Source organism: Corvus hawaiiensis, chromosome 29, assembly GCF_020740725.1.
Source record: "Corvus hawaiiensis isolate bCorHaw1 chromosome 29, bCorHaw1.pri.cur, whole genome shotgun sequence".
NCBI lineage: Eukaryota > Metazoa > Chordata > Aves > Passeriformes > Corvidae > Corvus > Corvus hawaiiensis.
Window position 1 is genome coordinate 2,838,508 of NC_063241.1, and position 20,118 is coordinate 2,858,625.

Consider the following 20,118-nt stretch of genomic DNA (forward strand, 5'->3'; position numbering starts at 1 on the left):
CATGGGCAGGGACACCTCCCACTGTCCCAGGTGGCTCCAGCCTGGCCTTGGACCTGTCCAGGGATGGGGAATCCATGGAATAATCTGGGCCAGGGCCTCCCCACCCTCTCAGGGAGGAATTTCTTCCCAATATCCCATTTAAATCTCCCCTCCACCAGTTTGAAGCCACTCCCTCTTTTCCTGTCACTTCAGACCCCTGGAAATCGTCCCTCCAATGTTCCTTGTAGTTCTCTCAGGTCCCGGAAGGCCACACTGAGGTCACCCCAAAATTTCTCCTCTCCAGGCTGAACAATCCCAGCTCTCCCAGCCTTTCCTCCCAGCAGAGCTGCTCCATCCCTCGGATCCTCTCGCTGCCTTCCCCTACTGAATTCCCTCTCCAGCCTGCTCCCCACGGAGCACCGGGGACATTTGTTACGTGGCCACGGCAACACCCTCGGTCCGGCACCCGTCTCGGAAGCTTTTCAGCTCCTTTCCGTCACCGCTGTGGATTGTCCTTCTTTGACGTGCCCCCCAACCCCGATGCCCCCCTGGAAGTGCCCGATGCCATGGCCCCACCCAGCTGTCGTGAAAGCCGCGCGGTTCTGGACCCGTAGTCAAGAGCTGCAAGTTCTTGGCGGCCGTTTTTGCTGCGCGGTGCCGCTGCCGGCTTCGGGCCGTGGGTCTGTTCCTCTTTCAGCCACTCAGGATCCTCCTCATGTTCATCAGCCAAGCGAGTTAAGTGCCAGATGCTCCTTCTCTGATAGGGAGGGAGGGAGGGGCCGTGCTGGACCAGCGGAGCAAAACTGGGCAAACTCCCGGGGACTGGGCAACCGGCAGGAAGGAAACATTGGCCCCCCACGGGCATGGGAACCCTCTGGTAACGAGCGACACCATCCCAGCCCGATGTTCTCCGGATGTGCTGCTCTTCCTTCAGCTCCTTCTCCCCTCCACGTTTTCTCCCATTTTTCAGCGCTCTCACCTTGGGCTGTTTCTGCCTCATTTCAGTCTAAAGGAAATTCGGGAAGGCTCAGCCCCAGCTCTTCCCCACAGCCCCTGAGGGGGTTTTATCATCTCACGGCCCATCCTGAGATGTGTTAATCAGCAAATTTCCTGCGAGTTTAGCTTCCCCACCAGCCTTCTCCTTCCGTGGGTTTGGATGGGTCGGTCCCAGCGGTGTCCCTGCAGGGCCAGACTGAGTAACCAGGAATTCCAAGGCCGGGGAGAAGTGACAATCTCGGGGCTGGGGGCAATTCCGGGTGCCCTGGGGGCTCAGCCTGGCGGTGGCCCCGTGCTGGGACCACAGTGGGGGAGGCTCTTCCTTCACCCGGGGACCCTTCCCCGAGCGCCCCAGCCCTGATGGGATCTCATGGATCTCACCCTCCCTTTCCCTCCTCATCGCTGCTGCCTCGGATCTCCCCTGGGCAGCCTCAGTTCGCGATTTCAGGGAGCATTCGGAGCCCTTTGGGATCTTTCCCCTCGATTTTGGCAGCTCCACGGGGTTCGGGCTCCTTTTCCCACCCTCTCCCACCGGGATTCCAGACCACAGCTCTGCACACGCCGCAAGGATTCGGGGCCGAGCCTCGGGATGGCCGGACGGGCTGGAGGAGCCTCTTAAAAGGGTTTTTTCATGGAATCCCAGAATTCCTGACATTGTAAAATCTCTCCAGGACCATCAGTTCCAGCCTGGGACCAGTCCTGGCCACTCAGAGCAAGGTCTAGAGGTTCCTTGGACACCTCCAGGGATGGCGCCTCCAAACCGGCTCCTTTTAATGTGGAAAACCCATTTTTTCAAGGAATTCTCTTAGGGTCTCCTTGTAAATGGTGTAAATGGCTTTGCGTGCCGCATTTTCAACGTTACAAAACTCCAGTTCCTTACCCAGCTGAAAACAACCGAAAATAAGCCCAGGAAGTTGAAGAGAGAAGCACGAGAGAACCTTCCCCCATCTCACCTCAGAGTTGTGGTTTCAGCACCTGCTCCCTTCCCCCACCACCAGGACCTTCCAAAATTTGCTGCACCTGCCCCCAGAAAAACTCAGCCCCACCAATCCCTGCAGGGCTGGGATTTGGGATCGGGGATTGGGGATTCGGGATGGCTTTGAGGGAAAACGGGACACGACTTCGATGTGTTTGGATGTGGAGTTTTGATGTGGGGTGAGGGATTTGTGCCGCCCTGCTGGGGCTGGGTGGATTCGCCTTTGAAGTGCCCGGCTCCAGGAGCCTCTGGAATAACAATTCCAGGTGCTTCCCAGTTCTCTTCCTGCCTGTTTTTAGGAATAAGCCTCGTTGTGGAATAATTTGTGTTTTCCCAGCGGTTTTGGGTCCCTAGGGTGGATTAAAAGCACAGCCCTCCATGGTTTATCGAGGGATTTGCCCACGTGCCTCCAAATCTGTCCTTGGAAATCCAATCCTTGTCTTGGATTGGGGTTGGGAAAGCTCTGGTGGCTCCAGGGATTGTCCTGAAGGGATTCGGGGCAGTGCTGGAGCTTCCCCCGCTCCTTGCCCAGACCTCCAACCCTTTCCTTTCCCCTTCCCCCAGAGAAACAACTCCCTGGGGTGGCTTTTGCTCACTCCTTCCCCAGTTTCGGTGCCTTTATGGTGCAAGCGACTCCTCCTGTGGCAATAAAAAGGAAGGAAGAGGTTTCAGGAGGGGGCGGGATGGGGAGAGGGCACAGCAGGATGGGGCCGAGCGGCTTTTGGGAGCTCTGCCTTGCCCTGCTCTGCTCTGGGGCCGGTGAGTGGGGCTGGGGGAGCCTCGGGGAGTGGGGCTGGAGCGAGGAGGAGAAGGAGGAGGAGGCTGAAGGCAGCGGGTGAGGTCGGCCGGCAGCAGGACAGGGCATTCCCTGGTGGCAACGCTGGGGTTGTGGCTCGGCTGGAGCTCGGGCAGAGGTTGCCCCACCTCTGCCTCTTTCTCAGCTGCCCCCAGCCTTGCTGGGCTTCCTCCCCGGGCACTGAGCCTCCATCCCACCCTCCATCCCACCTCCATCCCACCCTCATCCCACCTCCATCCCACCCTCATCCCACCCTCATCCCACCCTCATCCCACCCTCATCCCACCCTCATCCCACCCTCCATCCCACCCTCCATCCCACCCTCATCCCACCTCCATCCCACCCTCATCCCACCCTCATCCCACCCTCATCCCACCTCCATCCCACCTCCATCCCACCTCCATCCCACCCTCATCCCACCTCCATCCCACCCTCATCCCACCCTCATCCCACCCTCATCCCACCTCCATCCCAACCTCCATCCCACCCTCATCCCACCCTCATCCCACCTCCATCCCACCCTCATCCCACCCTCATCCCACCCTCATCCCACCTCCATCCCAACCTCCATCCCACCCTCCATCCCACCCTCATCCCACCTCCATCCCACCCTCCATCCCACCCTCATCCCACCCTCATCCCACCTCCATCCCACCCTCATCCCACCCTCATCCCACCTCCATCCCACCCTCATCCCACCCTCATCCCACCCTCATCCCACCTCCATCCCACCCTCATCCCATCTCCATCCCACCCTCATCCCACCTCCATCCCACCCTCATCCCATCTCCATCCCACCTTCTCTCCCCAGCGTGCGCCGATGGCACCAGAGAGGTGATCGGGGCCGTGGGCGCGTCTGTCACCTTCCACATCCAACCCCCAGCTGGAAATGCGGTGTTCTGGAACTTTGGGAACGATCCCATAGCAACCGTGCTACCCAAGGATCCCCCTGAGGTCGTGTTTTCAGAAGAAAAATACAAAAAGCGCTTCACTTTCCTCGAGAACGGCCGCGCACTCAGCATCTCCCAGCTGAGCTTGGAGGACGCCGGGATCTACTCGGTAAAGATCGATGGGAAAATATCCACGTTCACCCTACGCGTGTACGGTAGGTGCTTCTAGCGCTGCTTTTGGGGTTTGTTCCGCTCAAAGGGGTTTCCTGACACTCTCGTCTGCCCCTGTCCCCAAGGGAGCTGGCAGAGCCCACGGTGACCTGCGAGGACCGGAACTGCTCGGCCGGGAGCTGCCGCTTCTCCCTGCGCTGCTCCGTGCCCGGCACCGGCCTCGGGAGCATCTCCTACCTCTGGAGCAAGGGGGAACAGCCGTGGGATGAGGGGCCCACGGTGCTGGTGGTGAATGAATCATCCTGGAACGAGCCGGAGTCACTGACGTGCACGGCACGGAACCCCGTCAGCAGTCGGAACGTCACCGTGGTGGCACCTGGTGACCTCTGCATAGGTGAGAGCTGTGGGAAGGTTTGGGATTGGGATTGGGATTGGGATGGGATTGGGATTGGGATGGGATTGGGATGGGATTGGGATGGGGTGGGATGGGCTGATCCCACTCTCCGGGGCTCCAGCTTTTCCCCGGAGCGGTGGCTCGGGATGCAGAGGGAAGCGCTGACCTCTCTCCCTGTTCTCTCCCCTCGCCAGAAAACGCCACGCACCCTCCCGGCCCCGGTGAGCTGCCACCCCCTGTCCATGTCCAGCCGCGCTCCCGAGCGTCCCCAGGCGTCCCCGTGTGCCCGGGGCAGCTTTTCCATGTGTGGCCGGGGAGGGGGATTGGGGAGCCTGAGCCCAGCACCCTCCAGCTCCTCCCAAAACCCTTTCCAGGGAATGTTGGGGCTCTCCGGGCAGTGCCCTCAGCACCCCCGGGCTGGCTCTGTCCCCTGGGGGATTTCGGGAGGGCAGGAGTCCCCCCCCGAGTTTGGGATGGGAGCACCGAGTCCATCCGTGCCCCAGAGCCAAGGTGGGTGTGGGCATGTGGGTTCCTCACGGGCTTTGCTCCCCAAAAAGCCCCCCGAGGTCCCTGGAGGGCAAAGAGGCATCGGCCAAGGGCCGTGCCCGGGAGGGGCCGGGCTGGGATTCTCTGGGTGCTGCTTCCACAAAGCCGCTCGTCCTCGGGCAGCCCTGGCTCGGAGCGAGTTCTCCTGGAATGAGGGATCAGGGAGGGATTTGGGGCCGGGTTCCCTCTGTCCCCATGCCAGGAAGAGCCAGGTTTATTTTGGGATGTGATCCATGGACTTCTTCTCTCTCCAGAGCCGCACCCCGGCAGCCTGGGCAGGGTTGTGGCCGTGGCCGTGGCCGAAGCCGCGGTGCTTTCCTCGATTTTCCTCCTGTTCCACTGCAGAGGCCAACGAGGAGCTCGACTCAGCAGCTCAGGGGGTTAATCCTGGGCTGTTCCAGGGTGATGGAATTTGGGGCTTTCCCACCATTTTCGAGGCACAAGGATGAGCCTGAGCTGCCCTTCCCCGGGCAAATATTTTGGTTCCTCTTCCCCCAAGAATCCCATCCCAAAACGTTTTATTCCCAATTTATTTTCCTTCCCCTCCGTCACAATCCACGGGCTCGGAGCTGCGGACACCTGAGACGTTTTGGGGTTATAAAATCGCCAAAATTGGGGCAGGGTTGGATTGCTCAGCCCTGGCCCCTCAGCATTCCCACACTGGATATTCCCACAGGGAATTGGGGCAGGGGGTGGCCAGGCCCCCTCTCAGCCCTAAATTCAGCTTTAATTCCACCAGGGACAACCTCACCTGTTCCCATAAAATCTGTGGGAAAGGATGGGAATGGGGAAGTCCGATGGGACGTGGCTTCTCCCACAGAGGGGTTGCTGAAATTCCTCACTCCTTGGGCCAAAATCATTCATTTCACTCATTCCAGAGCCCAAAAAATAAAACCAACTTCTCATTTTTCCACTTTGAAGTCCCCGTGGGCTCCCTTGGGGAATCAGGACCACGGGATGAGATCCTGGCGTGAAATTCCACAGGGATGAGGTCCGAGTCCAAATCCGCTCCTGGACGCCTTTCCCGGGGCCGCAGGAGCGGGAATGACCCTTCCCGTCAGGATCCTCCCTCCTTCCCAGCTCCGAGGTGGATCCAGAGCCTCTCTCCCTTCTCCCACCGCTCCAGGATCCTGCTGGAATTCCTCCCCCACACCCAGGGGAGGTTCCTTGCCCATGTCCAAGCCCTTGCTTGACCATCCCGCACCGCTCCGGCCACCGCGTCGGACACGCCGCCCACTCCGGAGAGTTTTTCCCCCAATTCCTCAGGGATTCCCAAGGGATCCCCAAGGGATTCCCCAGGGATCAGCAGGAGAATCTGGCCAGGAACGCAGATCCCAGAGAAGCTCAGGCCACGGGAAGAGTCACGCTGGCATAAACCGTTGTGGGCTCCTTGGAGAGGACAAAAATGTGGGGTGGCCAAAGGGCTCAGCGAGGTGGCCTGGCCGGGCAGCGCCCCACAGGCGGGGGCTGGGGACAGTCCCCCTTACCTGGGACAGCGGGGGGTGTCCCCGCGGGGTTGGGGACCCTGCCGGGGACCGGGGGGCTCCGTCGGGGGCCGGGGGTGGCCCGGTGGCCACGGCGTAGATGGTGGTGCAGGAGGAGGAGGCGGCGATGGGGACGGTCCCTTTGGGCTTCTGAGGGAGGGGACAAAGGGTGGGCAACGAGCCCGGGGTCCCCACGGGGCCAGCCCGGCCCTGCCGCCACCTTTTCCTGCCCGGTTTGGGCCCAGCAGGGCTTGGAAAAGGGGCAAAACCCCGGAGTTTGTCCCCAAAGGCACCGCGGGACGTTGAGGGCTCGGCAAGTTGTGTCACGCGGCCTTATTCCCAGAGATTCCCAAATTCCCGGGGACCAGGGGCGGCAGGGGTGGGTGGCCGCCCCACAATGTCATCCTCTCCCTTTTTCCCCCCTTGCTCCCCTTGCTTTTTTCCCCCTTTATCCCTTTTTTTCTCTTTTTCCCACTTTTTTCCCCCTTTTTCCTCCCTTTTTCCCCCCTTTTTCCCCTTTTTTTCCCCTTTTTCCCCCTTTTTTCCCCTTTTTCCCCCTTTTTCCCCCTTTTCCCCCTTTTCTCCTTTTAGCACCTTTTTTTCCTCCTTTCTTCCCCCTTTTTCACCTTTTTCACCTTGTTCCTCCTTTACACCTTTTCCCCTTTTTCACCTTTTCCCCTTCTTCCCCTTTTCCCTCTTTTTCCACCGTTTTCCCTTTTCCCTCTTTTTCCCCCTTTTCCCCCATTTTTCCCTTCTTTCCCTCTTTTCCCCCTTTTTCCCCTGCACTTTCTTCTCCCTTTTCCCCCTATTTTCCCCCCTTTCTTCCCCCTCTTCCCCCCTCATCCCATTTTTCCCCATTTTCCCCATTTGTCCCCGTTTTTCCCAGCTCACCTGCACCCTCTGCACCTGGGCGTAGATGGTGGGGCTGGTGCTGGCCGGAGTGACCTGGGAGTGGTCCGGGACTGGCCAGGAGGGGTCCTGGTCACCTGTGGGGAGGTCACACAATCCCGGGATCATCCAGGTTGGGAAAGAATTCCAAGGTCATCATATCTGGCCTGTGTCCGGTTGCCCCTGGACACCCAGCCCAAATCCCGGGATCCCTCAGACACCTCCAGGGATGGCCACTCCAGCCCTCCCTGGGCAGCCCCTCCCAAGGCCTGGCCGCCCTTTCCAGGAGGGATTTTCCCAAATATCCACCCTGAGCCTCCCCTGGCACAGCGCGAGGCCGTTCCCTCTTGTGCTGGCCCCGTTCCCTGCGATCAGATCCCAAATCCCCCCTGGAAGAGCCCCAAATTCCCGCTGGATCCCCCTTTTCTCCGGGATGAGCCCCTCCAGCTCCCTCAGGAATTCTCCTTTTAGGATTCACTCTCCAAGTCTGGAATGGGCTGGGAGCTGGAAGGGGATCCCAAAGATCCCAAGCCCAAAGATCCCAATCCCAATTCCAGCCACACCCAGTCCCTTGGGGATGACCAGCTCCGTGGCCAGAGGGTTTCCGGCTCATTTGGTCATTTCTGGGAATTTGGACATTTCTGGGAATTGGTCTCCTCCCACGGAATGGGAAAAGATTCTCCTCCCTCCAGTTTTTGGGTTGGGATCATCCAATTCCCGTTGGGATCGTGGCAGATGGTTGTGGACACCCATCCCCATGGGAAAGGAATCCATTTCCATTTTTAAATTTTTCTCCTGGTTTTTAAGCCATTTTTTCCCCCCTTCTTTTTACCCTTGGAGAAAACCACATTTTTCTCCTTCCCAAGGGTCGGGATAATCCATTTCAAGGTTTTTGACCCTTTCAGGAGGAATTCTTTTCCTGGAAAGAGCAGTCAGGCCTTGGAAGGGGCGTTTGGAGGTGTCCGAGGAACCACCGGACACTGGGCGGTGCCCAGGTGGGGACTGGCCACAGGTTGGACTCGACGACCTTGGAGCTCTTTCCCAACCTCAGGGATTTTGGGAATCAGCCTTCGGGGACCCGCACCCATCCCAGGAACCCCCCAAACTCACGTTTGGCCAAGTGGGTGGCCCTGAAGATGACGATGGCCGCAAAGACGATGGCGATGACGGCACCGAGCCCCACCAGCAGCACGCAGAGCTCCGTCCTCAGCCCGGGGTCACCTGGGGTGGGAGGGGACACGCGGGGAGGTGGCCACGGGTCAGCCAGAGCCCGGGGTCACCTGGCACCTGATTTGGGGTGGGTTTTGTCACCTGGCATCCATTTGGGGTGGGTTTTGTCACCTGGCACCCCATGGGGGTGGGTTTTGTCACCTGGCACCTGATTTGGGGTGGGTTTTGTCACCTGGCATCCCATGGGGGTGGGGTTTTGTCACCTCTGTCCCCTAATTTTGAATCTGATGTTTGTCACCTCATCACCTGATTTTGGGGCTGAATTTGTCACCTGTCACCTGATTTTGGGGCTGTTTTTTGTCACTTCATCATCTGAATTTGGGATGGATTTTTGTCACCTCTGTCCCCTAATTTTGAATCTGATGTTTGTCACCTCATCACCTGATTTTGGTTCTAAATTTTGTCACTTTGTCACCTGATTTTGGGGTTGGATTTGTCACCCCATTTGGGGGTGGGTTTTTGTCACCTGTCACCCCATTTCAGGGAGGGTTTTTGTCACCTCTGTCCCCTGATTTCGGGTCTGAATTTTGTCACTTCATCACCTGAATTTAGGATGGATTTTTGTCACCTCTGTCCCTTAATTTTGAATCTGATGTTTGTCACCTGTCACCTGATTTTGGTTCTAAATTTTGTCACTTTGTCACCTGATTTTGGGTCTGAATTTGTCACCTCATCACCTGATTTTGGCACTCTTTTCTGTCACTTCATCACCTGAATTTGGGATGGATTTTTGTCACCTCTGTCCCCTAATTTTGAATCTGATGTTTGTCACCTCATCACCTGATTTTGGTTCTAAATTTTGTCACTTTGTCACCTGATTTTGGGGTTGGATTTGTCACCCCATTTGGGGGTGGGTTTTTGTCACCTGTCACCCCCATTTCAGGGAGGGTTTTTGTCACCTCTGTCCCCTGATTTCGGGTCTGAATTTTGTCACTTCATCACCTGAATTTGGGATGGATTTTTGTCACCTCTGTCCCTTAATTTTGAATCTGATGTTTGTCACCTGTCACCTGATTTTGGTTCTAAATTTTGTCACTTTGTCACCTGATTTTGGGGCTGAATTTGTCACCTCTGTCCCCTAGTTTTGGGGCTGAATTTGTCACCTCATCACCTGATCTGGAGATGGATTTTTGTCACCTCATACCTGATTTTGGGGCTCTTTTCTGTCACTTCATCATCTGAATTTGGGATGGATTTTTGTCACCTCTGTCCCCTAATTTTGAATCTGATGTTTGTCACCTCATCACCTGATTTTGGGTCTAAATTTGTCACCTAATCACCTGATTTTGGGGCTGAATTTTTCACCTCTGTCATCTGATTTGGGGATGGATTTTTGTCACCTCTGTCACCTGATTTTGGGCTTGATCTGCGGTAGAACAGGAAACAAAGGGACGGAAATGCCTCTCTGAGCTTTCTTTATTTGCCTTTTTTGCAGCTAAAACCCTGCTGGGGGCTGGATTTGGGGTCAGGAAAAAAAACCCCTAAAAATCTCCCCGATGGCTTTAAGGGAGGCTTGAGGGATGGAAATATTTCAAATATCCACGGAAATATCTCCAATATCCATAAAAATCTCTCGTCTAAAGGGGGATCCCATCGATCCATAGAAATATCTCGGATATCCAAATTTCTCAAATATCCAAATCTCTCAAATTCCCACCCAAATCCCTCAAATTCCCACCCAAATCCTCCCAAGGGATCTCAGGATGATCCCAGCCCCTTCCCAGTGCTCCCAGCACAGGCCCAGGAGCGACGGCCCCAAACCCAACCCCAAGGAATTCCCGCTCTTCCCATGGAGTCTCCCCCTCTGGAGCCATCCCAACCCCCCCGGCCGTGTTCCCGTGTCCCCTGCTCCGGGTGACATCTCCAGAGGTCCCTTCCCACCCCACAATCCCAGGATTCTGGGATTCTGGGGTTCTGGGGTTCTGGGATTCTGGGATTCTGGAATTCTGGGATTCTGGGGTTCTGGGATTCTCGGATTTTGGGATTCCAGGATTCTGGGATTCTGGGGTTCTGGGATTCTGGGGTTCTGGGATTCTGGGGTTCCGGGGTTCTGGGGTTCTGGGATTCTGGGATTCTGGGGTTCTGGGATTCCAGGATTCTGGGATTTTGGGATTCTGGGATTCCGGGGTTCTGGGATTCTGGAATTCTGGGATTCCATGATTCCGGGATTCTGGGATTTTGGGATTCTGGGATTTTGGGGATTTGGGGATTCCATGATTCTGGGATTCTGGGATTCCATGATTCTGGGATTCTGGGATTTTGGGATTCCGGGACCTACCGGGCTGCTCGGAGCCGCACTGGGAAGAGTTGAAGGCCACATCCCGGCTGCTCACGGGATTCCTGGCAGTGCAGACGCATCCAAAGCTCGCGCTCCGCAGGGAATAGGAGAGGTTCAGGAAGCTGCCGTTCCCGGAGCAGATCCCCCAGGTCCCATTGTCCCGACTGTCCCAGCTGTAGGAAACCTCATCGCCCCGCTCCGAGGTGCAGAGGAGGGTGAGGGAGCAGCTGCCGTTGGACAACTCCTGATGGAGGATCTGGATGCTGGGATCGGCCACCGGCTCTGGAAGAAGATGGGAATTCCAGGATTTGGCGGACATCAGGGTGGGCGTTTCCCACCCCCTTGACCACCACCCAACTCCCAAACCTGCTCCCAAAAAGCCAGGAGCATCCAGAAAAAAAGCCAGGAACATCCAGGAAAATACCAGGAAATTCCAGGAAAAGGCTGGGAATATCCAACAAAAAGCCAGGATATTCCAGCAAAAAATGCTGGGATCAGCCTCCAGCTCTGGAAAAAGGGAGAGATGGAAATTCCAGGATTTTCTGGATATCAACGAGGGCATTTTCCATCTCCTTGACCACCACCCACCTCCCAGACCTGCTCCCAAAAAGCCAGAATTGTCCAGGAAAAAGCTGGGAACATCCAGGAAAAAGCCGGGATCATCCATCATGGCGATTCCCAAAGGATTCTTTACCGAACACTTCCAGCTGGATCTGCCAGACCTCCTCCACCGACCCCTTGCTGACGCTGTACTCGTAGAGCTGCCCGTCCTCCCGGCTGGTGTTGAGGATTTCCAGGGAAAAGTCCAGCGTGTGGAAGCGCATCCGCGCCGGCTCGAACTCCGTGTAATTCCCGCCGGAAAACTTCAGCAGGAATTTCTTCCTCTGCGGCTCCTCTGTGGATCTTTTCCAGGAGGCTTCCCCGAAGTCCAGGGTGTGTTCCTGGAGTTGGTGCGGGATCTGCAGGAGCGTTGCCTTTCCCAAGGTTCCCAGCACCTTTTCCCTGGCTCCGATCCCTGGGAAGAGAGGAGGGAGAAGGGTTGAGGCTCACAGGGATCATCCCCCTCCCAATCCAGAGGAAATCCTCTGGGATCAAGGCAGGGATGATGCTGGATCCATTCTGGTGATCCACAGGATCCCCAGATCCAAGGGAGAGACCCCAAACCCAAGGGAGAGACCCCAAATCCAAGGGAGAGACCTCAGATCCAAAGAAGAGACCCCAAATCCAAAGCAGAGATCCCAAATCCAAAGGAGAGACCCCAAATCCAAAGGAGAGACCCCAAACCCAAAGGAGAGACCTCAAATCCAAGGGAGAGACCTCAAATCCAAGGGAGAGACCCCAAATCCAAGGGGGAGAGACCCCAAATCCAAAGGAGAGACCCCAAATCCAAGGGAGAGACCCCAAATCCAAGGGGGAAAGACCCCAAATCCAAGGGGGAAAGACCCCAAATCCAAGGGAGAGACTCCAAATCCAAGGGCATCTCCCCCAGCCTCGCTCCAGCAGCTCCAGGTTCTTCCAGAACTGGGGACAGAATTCCAGGTCCCTCCTGCATCCCTCAAGCTCCTCAAAATCCCAAGTTTCCGTGGGATTTTCCTTGCAGGAGCCGCAGGAGGGGTAAAAGGATTTTTCCAGGTGGAATTCCCTCCTGGAAAGGGCGGCCAGGCCTTGGAAGGGGCTCAGGGAGGGTTGGAGGTGTCCGAGGGACCCCTGGGTGCTGCTCTGGGTGACCCAGTTGGATTCTATGACCTTGGAATTCTTTCCCAGCTTCAAGAATTCCGGAATTCCGGGAAGCGCGGCCACCTGGGAGCGGGCTCGGGGATAAATCCCCCATTTTCCTCCTGGCTGAGGTGGTCCCAGGTTGTTTTTTTGGAAAAACATTTTTGAGGGGTTTCATCTCCCACACCCCCGGATTCCCGGGGGAGGATTTTCCCCCCAGAAACGCCTTTGTTGTTTTTATTCCAAGGCAATGATTCAGATTTTCCTCGATTCGGATTTTCCTCGATTCAGATTTTCCTTGATTCAGATTTTTCCTTCGTTTCTGGGCAAACAACTTTTGTTTTTGTAGGAAACTGTGGGAGGAGCAGGAGGAGGAGGAGGAGGAGGAGGAGGGGGAGGAGGCAAATCCGGAGCTCCCAAGAGCAGGGAAGGGTCCTCGTTGTGCCACCCCCACTTTTCCCAAAGTGTTTTTTCCATCAGTTTCACCCCGGAAAGGAAAGGAAAAAGGAAAAAACGGAAAAAGGGAAAAGGAAAAAACTGAAAAAGGGAAAAAGAAAAAGGAAGAAGGAAGAAGGAAGAAGGAAGAAGGAAAAGGGAAAGAATCTCCCACTGGTGGATCCTGGAATTTCAGCTGGAAGCCTGGAGGGAATTTTGGCTCTCCAGACCCCCCCAAAACCAAGGATTGACCTCATTTTCATGGATTTGTCCCATGATCCTCAAGGTCATTCCAACCCAAACCATTCCATGATTTTATTCCTTGGGAACCATCTCCCCGCCCTTGGATTTGAGCCAATCCACCGGGAATCTTCCTCTGGAGGACCCCAAATCCCTCTGGCACGGAATTAGTTCCTCAGGGCTCTTAAAACCCCACTAAAATTTGCCCAAATTCTTCACTTTTCCAGCTGAATTTTTTCCATCACTTTTTACCCCTCCTCCTTCTCGGAGAGTTTTAGGGATGCTCCTCACATCCCACCCGGAGCTCCTCCACCCCAAAGTCCTAAACCCCTTCAGAGCCCGCCAAAAACCCCCAAAATCCAGGAAAATCCACCCAAAAAAAAAAAACAACCCAAAATGCAGGAGGAAAACCTACGTACCCCAAAGAGCTCCGAGGGCGAGGAGCAGCCGGAGCCAAGCGCCGGAGCCCATCCTGGGATCACGGAGCCTCCACCACTCCAGGGCTCAAACCAGGTGGTGACAGGAGGATCTTCAGCCCTGGGCCTCTCATTTCCTGTTGTTCTGCAGCTGAATGAGTCGAATCTTTGCCTTTTATTGCCTTCGGTCGGAAATTATTCAAAGCGCGAGGTTGTGCCTCGGCCCCACAGAGCTGCAGAAAGAAGCAGCAAATGGATTTCTTTTTCTGCCAGAGTCGCCTCATCCTGTGGAGGGTCCTCAAACGGCTCCAAAAAGAAGAGGAAAAATCCAGTTTTGAAGGAATTTCCGGGATTTTTCCAGCTCCGGGGAGGTGGAAGCTTCAAAGCGATCCCGCTAAAGGACGTGGGCAGCTCCTCGGCCGTGCGGGAACATCCCAAAAGCTGCTCTGTCCCCTCAAAAGCTGCTCCGCCCCACCCCCCAGGGGTGGGAAAACCCCAAATTTCCCAGGAATCTCCCAGCTTGGAGCTCCGTGGGATCCGCAGCGAGGAGGAGGAGGATGGGAGGTCCCCAAAAACTCACCTGGGAGAAGCCAGATGCTCGTTCTCGGTGAATTTGGGTGATTTTGGGATCCGATGGGGATGGGGATGGTCCTTCCTGGATGGCTGGGAATGGAGCTGGGAAAATTCAGTCGTGGATCTGCTGCTGGAAAATCTTGGGTTTAGTGGAGGAGCTTCGAAATCCAAGGTTTTTGCCTTTTTCTTTCTCCAGATTTTGCCACTTTTTCCCAATTTCCTGAGTGTGGAGAGGGAATTCCAGAATTCCTGAGGCTGGAGAAGAGCTCCGGGATCAAAGAACCCAAGCTGTGCCTGAACCCCGCTTTGTCACCATCCAGTTGTTCCTTGGACACCTCCAGGGATGGAAACTCCAGGATTTTAACCCAAATCCAACCCCAGGGAATCCCAGGATGAGCTCACATCCCGCTGCTTCCCAGACGAGCCCAGCTCGGAGTTTTCCAAGAGGTTTTGCTGCCATGAAATGATTTTTGAATACTAAAAAAACCCGAAACCACCCAAAAAAACCCACCCGGAACATCCTGTGAGGCTCCTCCCCCCTGCTCAGAAAGCACCTGATGAGGTAAAAAACCCAAAGCCGTCATTTCCCAAAAATCAGACGTTTACAGAAAAATACAGGATGGGGAAGGGCAGGATGAGAAAACCTGGGAAAACCAGTGGTGGTTCCTCCTGGAAACTTCTGGAATGGGCGCTTGGAAGGATTTTGGGGTGGCAAAGCCGTGTTTGGGGGGATTTGGGGATTTTTGGGGGGTATTTGGGGTATTTTGGGGGGGTTTTGGGGGTGTTTTTAGAGGCACAAATCCCACCTGGAAATCCCATGGCCAGGCAGGATTTCTCCATGGATTTCTCCATGGATTTCTCCATGGATCTCTCCACCAGCTCAGCTCCCTCAGGCCTCACCAGGAAGATTTTTGACCACGAAATGGTCCAGAAAAGCCAAAAAATTTTTAAAAAACCAAAAAACCAATTTTCCCCACCTGGGTTTGGCTGGCATCAGGAAGGAAAAATTAATGAAGCAGCAAAACCACCCAGAAAAAATTCCTTTTGGGAAGAGTTTGTGGGAAAAGGAACATAAAGTGACCGGGGGAAAAAAAACCTCTTTTAAGTGGAAATAATGATCCCCAATCCTTTCTTTTCCCCATCAGCTCAGCCTGGAATTTTCCAGCTGGAAAATCGCCTGAGATTCAGCGCCTGGATCAATATTTGTTAATTTCCAGCGGTTTTCTTGGATCTCCTGGATTTTATAAGTGGAAGAAAAACTCGAAATCTCTATATGGGAAAGGACCAAGACCCCCCCCCAAAAAATATTAAATCATCAGAAAACTCAACTTTGGTGTTAAAATCCTCATCCAGGGAGCAGGAAGGATCCCGAGCCGCTCCTAGGGCAGCGTTGGAATCGCTTGGGATCTTCCAAGGTTGGAAATTTGACTCTTGGATGATTCCGGCCTGGGGAAACTTCCCCTAAAGTAGAGCTTTTTGGGATTTATGGAGGTGAAACCCCCGATTTTCCCCTGTTTTGGGCTGGGCTGGTGGAGCTGGAAGTGTTCCCATTTTTTCTTGGAGGCCGAGGGATCACCTCTTTCATTCCCAAGATTTCTTCCCACCCTGCTGGATCCATGTCCCACCCTTCGGAGCCGAACCCTCCTCTGGGGGACAAAGAAAGGAATTTTGTCCCCAAAAACGGTGCTGGGGGAAAACATCTCGGAGCTTTTTCCATCATCCCCCCGATCCCTGAGCCGTGGGATGTCCCATCGCAGGGAAAAATCCAGGAAATCCTAAAAATGAGGTGCTGGGGATCAAATTTAATGTGCAAAGAATCATTTGGGAAGGCAGAGACCGACCCCAAACCCTCCCTTGGAAAGGGAAAACCATCCCAAAAAAGGGAGGATCCCCCAAAATCCCAGGGAACCCTGGGAAAGGCTCAGATTGGGTCCCCCCACAGGCTTTGGGATGGGGGGGAGGAGGAATTCCGGGTTGAGCACGAATTGAACGATTCCAGTGATTCCGTTTCCTGCATCCAGAGGATTTGGGAGCCTCATGCAGATGTTGGTCCCATCGTGGTGGCGGGCAAGGAGGTGATGGGAGCTGTCACCTGCGGTGTCCTCAGGCCACGGCGAGGAGGAGGAAGAGGAGGATGAGGTGTCTCAGGGCCACCAGGGCGCCGGGAGTGGGGCGGGAGGTGACAGACGAGGATTCACCTGGAGGCACAGGGAGACCAGGAGCTCTGGAATGGTCCCCAAACCCCTCCCCAGCCCCACGGGGCAGAGGGAAAAGGGTCCCACAACTCCTGGGATCCCCCTTGGGAGTCGGGATCTGATCGCAGGGAACGGGGCCAGCACAAGAGGGAACGGCCTCGAGCTGTGCCAGGGGAGGCTCAGGGTGGATATTTGGGAAAATCCCTCCTGGAAAGGGCGGCCAGGCAGTGGAAGGGGTTGGGTTTCCCATCGCTGGAGGTGTCCAAGGAATCTCTGGACGTTGGTTTGGGGGTCGGGCACAGGCTGGACTCGGTGACCTTGGAATTCTTCTTCAACCTCAGGGATTTGGGGATTTGTGGATGCTGGAGGTGGGAAGGAGCTGGGGCTGGGAAATCCCGGGATGGGGACGGGGCTGGAGCAGCAGGAGAAGGGAATGGAGAGTCCTGGGGGAGCTGGGGGGGCTCATCCCGGAGAAAAGGGGGATCCAGCGGGAATTTGGGGCTCTTCCAGGGGGAATTTGGGATCTGATCGCAGGGAACGGGGCCAGCACAAGAGGGAACGGCCTCGAGCTGTGCCAGGGGAGGCTCAGGGTGGATATTTGGGAAAATCCCTCCCGGAAAGGGCGGCCAGGCCTTGGGAGGGGCTGCCCAGGGAGGGTTGGAGTGGCCATCCCTGGAGGTGTCCGAGGGATCCCTGGAGGTGTCCGAGGGATCCCTGGAGATTCCTCTGGATGACCAAGTGGGATCTGCCCCACCTTGGATCGATGCTCTGGGAGCTCTTCCCCAACCCAAATAATTCTGGGAATCGCTTTGAAAGTCCCCAGGTGCCCCCCAAAGCCACTCCAGGCACATTCCAAAGGCAAGGCCACCCCTCCCCGCAGCTCTGGGCGGCCGTGGCCGTACCTGTCCAGCTGCAGGGGTGCCGGTAGGTCAGCGAGGCGTTGTTGGAGGACACCGGGTTGCTGACCTTGCACACGTAGGTTTCGACCTCGGGGTCGAAGGAGACCCTCAGGACAGGGTCCCCCTTCATGGGGAGCTTTTGGGGTGGGATCCACTCGTAGGTGACCTCTTTGAGGGCCACGGAGCAGTTGAGGATGGCGTCGCACCGCTGGGAGTCACCGTTGGTGACGGCGCTGACGTTGGGCTTGGGGACCAGATCTGCAGGAGGACCCAGGATGTCACAAGGTCCCCACGGGGCTCTGGGACAGTCCCCAGGATGTCACCTCATCCCCATGAGGCTCTGGGACAACCCCCAGGATGTCACCTCGTCCCCAACCCACCTGCGAGGCACCGGGACGAGCCTCCCATGATGCCACAAGGTCCCATGAGGTGCTGGCACAACCCCCTCAGGACATCCCAAGGTCCCCAAAACCCCTGAGGGACAATCCCTTGAGGACGTCACAACATCCCCAGTCCACCCGTGGGACACCTGGACAACCCCTCCAGGACACCACAACATCCCCAAGCCACCCGTGGGACACTTGGACAACCCCTCCAGGACACCACAACATCCCCAGTCCACCCGTGGGACACCTGGACAACCCCTCCAGGACACCACAACATCCCCAGTCCACCCGTGGGACACCTGGACAACCCCTCCAGGACACCACAACATCCCCAAGCCACCCGTGGGACACCTGGACAACCCCTCCAGGACACCACAACATCCCCAGTCCACCCGTGGGACACCTGGACAACCCCTCCAGGACACCACAACATCCCCAAGCCACCCGTGGGACACCTGGACAACCTCTCAAGGACATCCCAATGTCCCCAAGCCTCTTGTGGAGCTCTGGGACAATTCCCCGTCCCCAAACTCACCGTAGACCTTCAGCAGGACCCTCTCCACGTTCTCCTTGCCCGAGTCGTCCTCCAGGTACAGCCGGTACTCGCTGCTGTCCCCGACGCGCAGGTGGCTGATTTTGAGGGTGTAGTTCTCGAAGAGCTCCAGCCGCTCCTTGAGGAGGCTCTGGGGGTACTCGGCCTTCTCCCCCCGCCTCTGGATGGCGATTTTCACCTGGTTTTTCCAGCGCCAGTGGATTTGGGAGTATTTGGAGGGGTTTAGGGAGGTGTGGGAATTCAGAAATGCCACCCCACCGACAGCTCCGGTCACTTCCGAGGGTTGGGCTTCCTGTGGCCAGGCTGCCAAAAAAAATGACCAAGGATGGTGTTGCTGGGTCACATTCCCCCTTTTCCAGGTCTCGTCCCGTGTGGAATTTGGTTCCTTCCAGACACATTTAAAATGCAAAAAAGCCTCAAATATTAAAAATCAAATTCAAAGAACTCCGCTGTTCCCGGCCGCCTTCACATTTAAGAGGGGCAGCACAAGGATTTCAAATTTTCCCACCCCAAATTCCCCGGGGACGATTTTTTTCCCCCCCCCCCCTCTCTTCCACTTTTTGGGACCTCACCCAGAGCAGCCCTTCCCCCACAGCGCGGTGGCTCCCGTGGGGAGGGACCCGGTGGGGGACACCCTGTGGGAAGAGCCCGGTGAGAGAGTGGGGACAAGGCCGGGTCACCCCGAGGTCCCGCGCTGTCCCCAGAGCCACGACCCCAAAGCGCCGCCTCACCCAGCCCCGCAGCTCGCAGCAAGAGGAGGAAGAGAAGGTTCAACACCGGCCCCGGCGCCATCTCCTGCCCCTGCGTCGCCCCCACATTCGCGTCCAAACCGGGGCGTGGGAGCCCCACGGACCCCTCCTCACTGGGCAGCTGCTCCCCAAGGAGTCCCGAGGCCGGAACTCCCCAGAACCCCAAAACCCAGGTCCGAGGGGGTTTTTGGGGGAAGTGGGAAGCGGCCGCGTGACGGAGGTGACGCCAACGGTTTCTCTCTTCGTTAACCGCCCAAAACCACAATGACGCCCTACAGGAGCCGTGGCTGCCCCCACAGTGACCCCAGGGGTCACTTCTCCCCTTCGCAGTGGTCACCAGAGTGACCCCCAAAGCCGTCCTGATGGCCAATGGGACGCTGACCCCAGGGGTCACTTCTCCCCTTCGCAGTGGTCACCAGAGTGACCCCCAAAGCCGTCCTGATGGCCAGTGGGACACTGACCCCAGGGGTCACTTCTCCCCTTCGCAGTGGTCACCAGAGTGACCCCCAAAGCCATCCTGATGGCCAGTGGGACACTGACCCCAGGGGTCACCTCCCCCACTTTGAGTGACCCCCAAAACCATCACGGTGGCCAATGCGACGCTGATCCCACATCTCCTCTGTCCAGCGGGTCACCAGAGTGACCCCAAAACCATCCCACGGCCAACAGGACACTGACCCCAAGGGTTACATCTCCCCTTTCCAGCGGGTCCCCAGCGCACAGGATTCCCGTTTTCCCACCCAGGGCTGTGTCCATGCCAAGGCCGGAGCCCGGATGTGCCACAGGGCAACCCCAGCTCGAGCAGAGGCCACCAGCACCGGGGTCCGGAGAGTCCCCATCCCCACAACTCCCTGACAGGAGGGGGCAGCCAGGGGGGATTTGGGATCTGATCGCAGGGAACGGGGCCAGCACAAGAGGGAACGGCCTCGAGCTGTGCCAGGGGAGGCTCAGGGTGGATATTTGGGAAAATCCCTCCTGGAAAGGGCAGCCAGGCAGTGGAAGGGGTTGGGTTTCCCATCGCTGGAGGTGTCCGAGGAGTCTCTGGACGTTGGTTTGGGGGTCGGGCACAGGCTGGACTCGGTGACCTTGGAATTCTTCTTCAACCTCAGGCATTTTGGGATTTGTGGATGCTGGAGGTGGGAAGGAGCTGGGGCTGGGAAATCCCGGGATGGGGACGGGGCTGGAGCAGCAGGAGAAGGGAATGGAGAGTCCTGGGGGAGCTGGGGGGGCTCATCCCGGAGAAAAGGGGGATCCAGCGGGAATTTGGGGCTCTTCCAGGGGGAATTTGGGATTTGATCGCAGGGAACGGGGCCAGCACAAGAGGGAAC

At 56.7% G+C, this 20,118-nt stretch overlaps 3 protein-coding genes and 1 long non-coding RNA gene across 4 annotated transcripts; 1 reads left to right on the forward strand and 3 right to left on the reverse strand.

The window, feature by feature from the left end:
• The first annotated feature begins 2,629 nt into the window (after nucleotides 1–2,629).
• On the forward strand, nucleotides 2,630–5,219 carry LOC125318180 (SLAM family member 7-like). The gene is made up of 5 exons (XM_048288666.1): nucleotides 2,630–2,710; nucleotides 3,559–3,852; nucleotides 3,933–4,202; nucleotides 4,397–4,423; nucleotides 5,003–5,219. Exons 1-5 carry the CDS (start codon nucleotides 2,635–2,637, stop codon nucleotides 5,131–5,133), a joined length of 798 nt encoding a protein of 265 aa, XP_048144623.1. The 5' UTR covers nucleotides 2,630–2,634; the 3' UTR covers nucleotides 5,134–5,219.
• Nucleotides 5,220–5,264: 45 nt separating this feature from the next.
• Nucleotides 5,265–14,132, reverse strand: SLAMF1 (signaling lymphocytic activation molecule family member 1). Its single transcript, XM_048288665.1, has 8 exons — nucleotides 14,016–14,132; nucleotides 13,439–13,668; nucleotides 11,323–11,643; nucleotides 10,629–10,910; nucleotides 8,231–8,341; nucleotides 7,124–7,218; nucleotides 6,236–6,382; nucleotides 5,265–6,137 (listed from the first exon to the last, which is right to left on the reverse strand). The coding sequence occupies exons 2-8, from the start codon at nucleotides 13,488–13,490 to the stop codon at nucleotides 6,093–6,095; spliced, it is 1,053 nt and encodes a 350-aa protein (XP_048144622.1). The 5' UTR covers nucleotides 13,491–13,668; nucleotides 14,016–14,132; the 3' UTR covers nucleotides 5,265–6,092.
• Nucleotides 8,399–9,594, reverse strand: LOC125318187. The gene is made up of 3 exons (XR_007200304.1): nucleotides 9,361–9,594; nucleotides 8,961–9,164; nucleotides 8,399–8,765 (listed from the first exon to the last, which is right to left on the reverse strand). It is a non-coding gene; the product is annotated as an uncharacterized LOC125318187 (long non-coding RNA).
• A 1,658-nt stretch (nucleotides 14,133–15,790) lies between the features above and the next one.
• SLAMF8 (SLAM family member 8) lies at nucleotides 15,791–19,005 on the reverse strand. Its single transcript, XM_048288667.1, has 4 exons — nucleotides 18,773–19,005; nucleotides 18,024–18,344; nucleotides 17,106–17,360; nucleotides 15,791–16,206 (listed from the first exon to the last, which is right to left on the reverse strand). The coding sequence occupies exons 1-4, from the start codon at nucleotides 18,831–18,833 to the stop codon at nucleotides 16,112–16,114; spliced, it is 732 nt and encodes a 243-aa protein (XP_048144624.1). The 5' UTR covers nucleotides 18,834–19,005; the 3' UTR covers nucleotides 15,791–16,111.
• Between the last annotated feature and the right edge of the window lie 1,113 nt (nucleotides 19,006–20,118).

Coding starts and splice junctions, on each gene's coding strand:
- LOC125318180 (XM_048288666.1), top strand. CDS start 2,635: ATGGGGAGAGGGCACAGCAGGATGGGGCCGAGCGGCTTTTGGGAGCTC. Junction 3,853..3,932: donor GTTCACCCTACGCGTGTACG/GTAGGTGCTTCT, acceptor CCCTGTCCCCAA/GGGAGCTGGCAGAGCCCACG. Junction 4,424..5,002: donor CACGCACCCTCCCGGCCCCG/GTGAGCTGCCAC, acceptor TTCTCTCTCCAG/AGCCGCACCCCGGCAGCCTG.
- SLAMF1 (XM_048288665.1), bottom strand. CDS start 13,490: ATGGGCTCCGGCGCTTGGCTCCGGCTGCTCCTCGCCCTCGGAGCTCTT. Junction 7,219..8,230: donor GGCCACCCACTTGGCCAAAC/GTGAGTTTGGGG, acceptor ACCTCCCCACAG/GTGACCAGGACCCCTCCTGG. Junction 6,138..6,235: donor GACACCCCCCGCTGTCCCAG/GTAAGGGGGACT, acceptor GTCCTCTCCAAG/GAGCCCACAACGGTTTATGC.
- SLAMF8 (XM_048288667.1), bottom strand. CDS start 18,833: ATGGCGCCGGGGCCGGTGTTGAACCTTCTCTTCCTCCTCTTGCTGCGA. Junction 18,345..18,772: donor GCTGCGAGCTGCGGGGCTGG/GTGAGGCGGCGC, acceptor TTTTTTTGGCAG/CCTGGCCACAGGAAGCCCAA. Junction 16,207..17,105: donor GCACCCCTGCAGCTGGACAG/GTACGGCCACGG, acceptor CTGTGCCTCCAG/GTGAATCCTCGTCTGTCACC.